The 3,807-nt window shown below is 36.6% G+C and overlaps 1 protein-coding gene across 1 annotated transcript; it reads right to left on the reverse strand.

Moving 5' to 3' along the window:
* Positions 1 to 7: 7 nt before the first annotated feature.
* LOC117799387 (killer cell lectin-like receptor 2) lies at positions 8 to 3,647 on the reverse strand. The gene is given in 5 exon segments (XM_034651865.1): positions 8 to 520; positions 552 to 735; positions 2,398 to 2,610; positions 3,556 to 3,602; positions 3,604 to 3,647. Coding segments are annotated over 5 exon segments (660 nt in total). The 3' UTR covers positions 8 to 348.
* Between the last annotated feature and the right edge of the window lie 160 nt (positions 3,648 to 3,807).

Here is a 3,807-nt window from a genome sequence, read left to right on the forward strand (position 1 = left end):
AATCCAGAGGGCAAGTATTCACCCGAGGTCACCCAGGTAACAGGTGGCAGAACTGGATTTGCCTGATCGCAGGCAATCTGGCTCCTGGATTCCTAATAGCACCCACTGGATTAGGTACCTCCACGTTCTTAGTTGCCACCTTGCAAGGATAAATAACCACTGCTTCCAGGCTGCATATACCAAAGGGTTAAGGGCTCCATCGAAGGAGAAGCATGCTGCTCAGTGAGCTGTTCTCCTGCACACACCTTAGAAAAGGAAATGAATGCAAAGACCTAAACTGAATCTTCAAGGGGGTTTCTTTCTTGGAAATAATAATAGTCATCATGATAAATAATACATAGTGAATGCTTAGAAAGTAGCAAGATCATATATGCCTATCAGTAGGCAGAGTTTTCCAGAACCCTTACCTTTCTTACCTACGCAATTTTTGCTCACACGACAGACACAACACAGAGAATAACTGAAGGTCCCCCTTTCTGGCCTCCCCCTGTCCTCAAGATCTTGGGTCCAAGCATGAGACATAGTTAGGAAAATAAAAGTGAATGCNAGACATAGTTAGGAAAATAAAAGTGAATGCAACAGTCCACGATACCAGTTCATCTTCATCATTTATCTTCAAAAGAGATGAATTATAACTTTGGCAAGTCTGTTTACATCCATTCCAGTTTTTCCTTTCAGGAATAAAATAATAATACTTTACTCCACGATAGGACAGGTGGTTTTCACAGAGTTTGCCTACAACGTATAAAGTGAAACATAATCTGGTATTCTGTTAAACAGAGCAATATACTTATCAGCCCTCTAAAATTAAATAAAATCTTAATGACTATCAATAATGATAATATTAGGTTCATCAAGATTTTGGAATGCCAAGAGATATATTTCTTATGCTCATTGCAGCATTATTCACAACAGCCAGAATATGGAAACAATCCAAGTGTCCATCAATGGATGAATGGATAAAGACAATGTGGTATATACAAACAATAGAATACTATTCCTCCTTAAAAAGAAAGAAATCCTGTCATATGTGACAGCATGGATTAACCTTGGGAGTATTATACTAAGTGAAATAAGCCAATCACAGAAGGACAAATACTGGGAGATTCTACTTAAACGAAGTATAAAAAATAATCAAACTCAGGGAAACATAAAGTGGAAGGTGGTTGCCAGTGACTGGGGGACGGGGAAATGAGGAGCTTTTGTTCAATGGGGATGTAGCTTCAGTTATGCAAGATGACTAACTTCTACAGATCTGCTGTACAACATACTGCCTGTGGTTAACAATACTGAATTGTGCACTTAAAAACTTGATAAAAGGGTGGATTTCATGTTAAGTGTTCTTCACATCCCCTCCCCCAAAACAAAAGACACGGGAAAACCTTGGGAGGTAATGGATATGTCTATTATTCTAATTGTGGATGATTCTACAGATATTTGCTTATGTCCAAACTTGTCAAATTACATACATTAAATATGTGCAATGTTTGGCATATTCATAGTACCTAAACAATGTAGTATTTTAAATAAGAAAAGTAAATTTTTAAAAAGATTCTGGAATGCCTTCTAAATAAAAGAAACATGATTCTTTGGAATTTTTTCTTTTCCTCATATATTTCATAATGTACCAATTTTTTAAAATACTATTGATTCTTTAATAATACAGAAGATAAATTCCTGCTACCATATCTAAATGATATTAAGTATGAAAATCTTTTTGCAAACCCCAAATCCTAGACAAATATTTAATAATTATGGATTAACCAGGTCAATTTGTTCCATCTATGCATAACAGATTTTATTGTATGAGATTAAATATTCTTATCGCTTCAGTGTTTAAGGGTTTTATCACACAGAGTCACACAATCATCAACACCTCAGCAAAACTGGCAGAAGTATTACAGAGAGTGTATAGACCAAATACCTGGGGTCAAGGCAGAATGGAAACAGAAACACAATTACCTTTATGAGAGCATCCAAATAAAATGCCTTGTGCCCATATAGCCTTAATATATTTTTACTAAGAGCCTCCATTTTTTATGTCAACCACAAAATGGAGTGCCTAATTTGCCCCCAGGTCCAAAATAATCCACGTTCTCAGGGAAGCCAACATACTATTTCACCTTCTAGGAGCAGTACCAATGCAGGAACAGCCACTGAGTTTGGAGAGATACAGAACTCTATTAATCCCAACATGACTCCCGGGGTCTCAGTCTCACATTTGACTCAGGCAACCCAAACACTCATGTTACATCTCAGAGGTACAGATAGAAAGTTGTGTAGTAAACCTAGACCACTAGCACATGTCATAAGCCTGCCTGTTAGGCCTCAAGGCTTCTGGAAGAGGAAGAAATAATGGCAAATCATGCAATCATTCATGCAAGATGCCTTTCATACCTTCATTTTCTCTCTGATATGTCCTATCTGCAAACAGTAAATCCTGTTCCTTCTTCTGCTGAAGCGATTCATTTTTCAGAATGTTATATTCTAAAGTCTTATTTGTCAAAAGTCGCTCATTTAAGTCGCTGTCATTTTGCAAAATGTGGTGCTCTCGAGTCAGGTTTCCTATCTCTTCCCTCTGCTGATGGTTTTCTTGAATATACTGGAAAACTAAAATTAATAGCATAGATATAATACAAAAGTACTCACAATGCCTGAATGTTAAAATTGAAGACAAAAGAAAAAGTCTCACTTTGACAACCAACCCATTTCATTACTTAAAATGGCTAATGTGACATTTAGAAAGTAACACCTCAATAAACTGACCATACAAATGGAAACATCAAACTTCCTGCTATTAGCAACTTCCACCTAGAATAAATACAATCAGATATCTGAATAAAATTATGATGGTAACACCATACCATTCAGTTCAGTTTCTTTTTAACAGTTAGCACATAATTTTAAATAGGTACCAGAGTAAAAACCAGTCAAACAACACTTAGCAACACATCTTCTGATCATGAAAAGCTGCACTAAGAAACATGAAGTAACAGCATCATTGTTATTGGAGCACCTGGAATACCCACAGGAGAAAAGAGAGGAAGACATAAGTATGTACATTTATCTGGGTGCCACATGGTAGTTATTTTCTCTAAAGATGACAAGAAATTCAAATAAAAGATAAAAGTTGAATTCAAGATCATCTAATGACCATGCATAAAATCTATATTTTTACTAAACTATATCCTCATTACATGCTTGGAAAAAATCAAGAGAAANTTACATGCTTGGGAAAAAATCAAGAGAAAGTCATAATTTCTTTTGAACAATTGTTTCTCGAAGAATGTGTATCTAAATTCACAATGATTAAGCTCAGAAGGCATGATATGACTAGGTCCTGTAGCTGAAGGAATGCTACCATGTATTGTACAGAACAGGACAGCTCATTAAACTACAGAGGCATCAGAATAGGTGGTAAAATGAAAATGTCACTGTGACATGTCTGGGACATTCCCTGATGATGGCCAGGGAGCAGTTAATGGAGCGCAGTTAGTATCTGTTCAACTAGCGGTCACTGCTCTTACTCAGATATGAAGCATGTATTTTACTTACTTTTTATCCTCAACACGGCAACTGTCACCAATAGTAGCAAACACAGGACCAAGAATCACTGAAATGAGATGCCAGGGCACTGAAAACTCCATTTAAATAGAGAAGGGAAATCAATGGGGACAGAGCCTTGCTCACTANAAGAAGGGAAATCAATGGGGACAGAGCCTTGCCCACTAGCAAACTTAACCTGGGATACCATTTGAAACAAAGAGACAATCTTCTCTAAAAATTTTAGAGAAATATATCATACAA

Source organism: Ailuropoda melanoleuca, unplaced genomic scaffold, assembly GCF_002007445.2.
Source record: "Ailuropoda melanoleuca isolate Jingjing unplaced genomic scaffold, ASM200744v2 unplaced-scaffold4871, whole genome shotgun sequence".
NCBI lineage: Eukaryota > Metazoa > Chordata > Mammalia > Carnivora > Ursidae > Ailuropoda > Ailuropoda melanoleuca.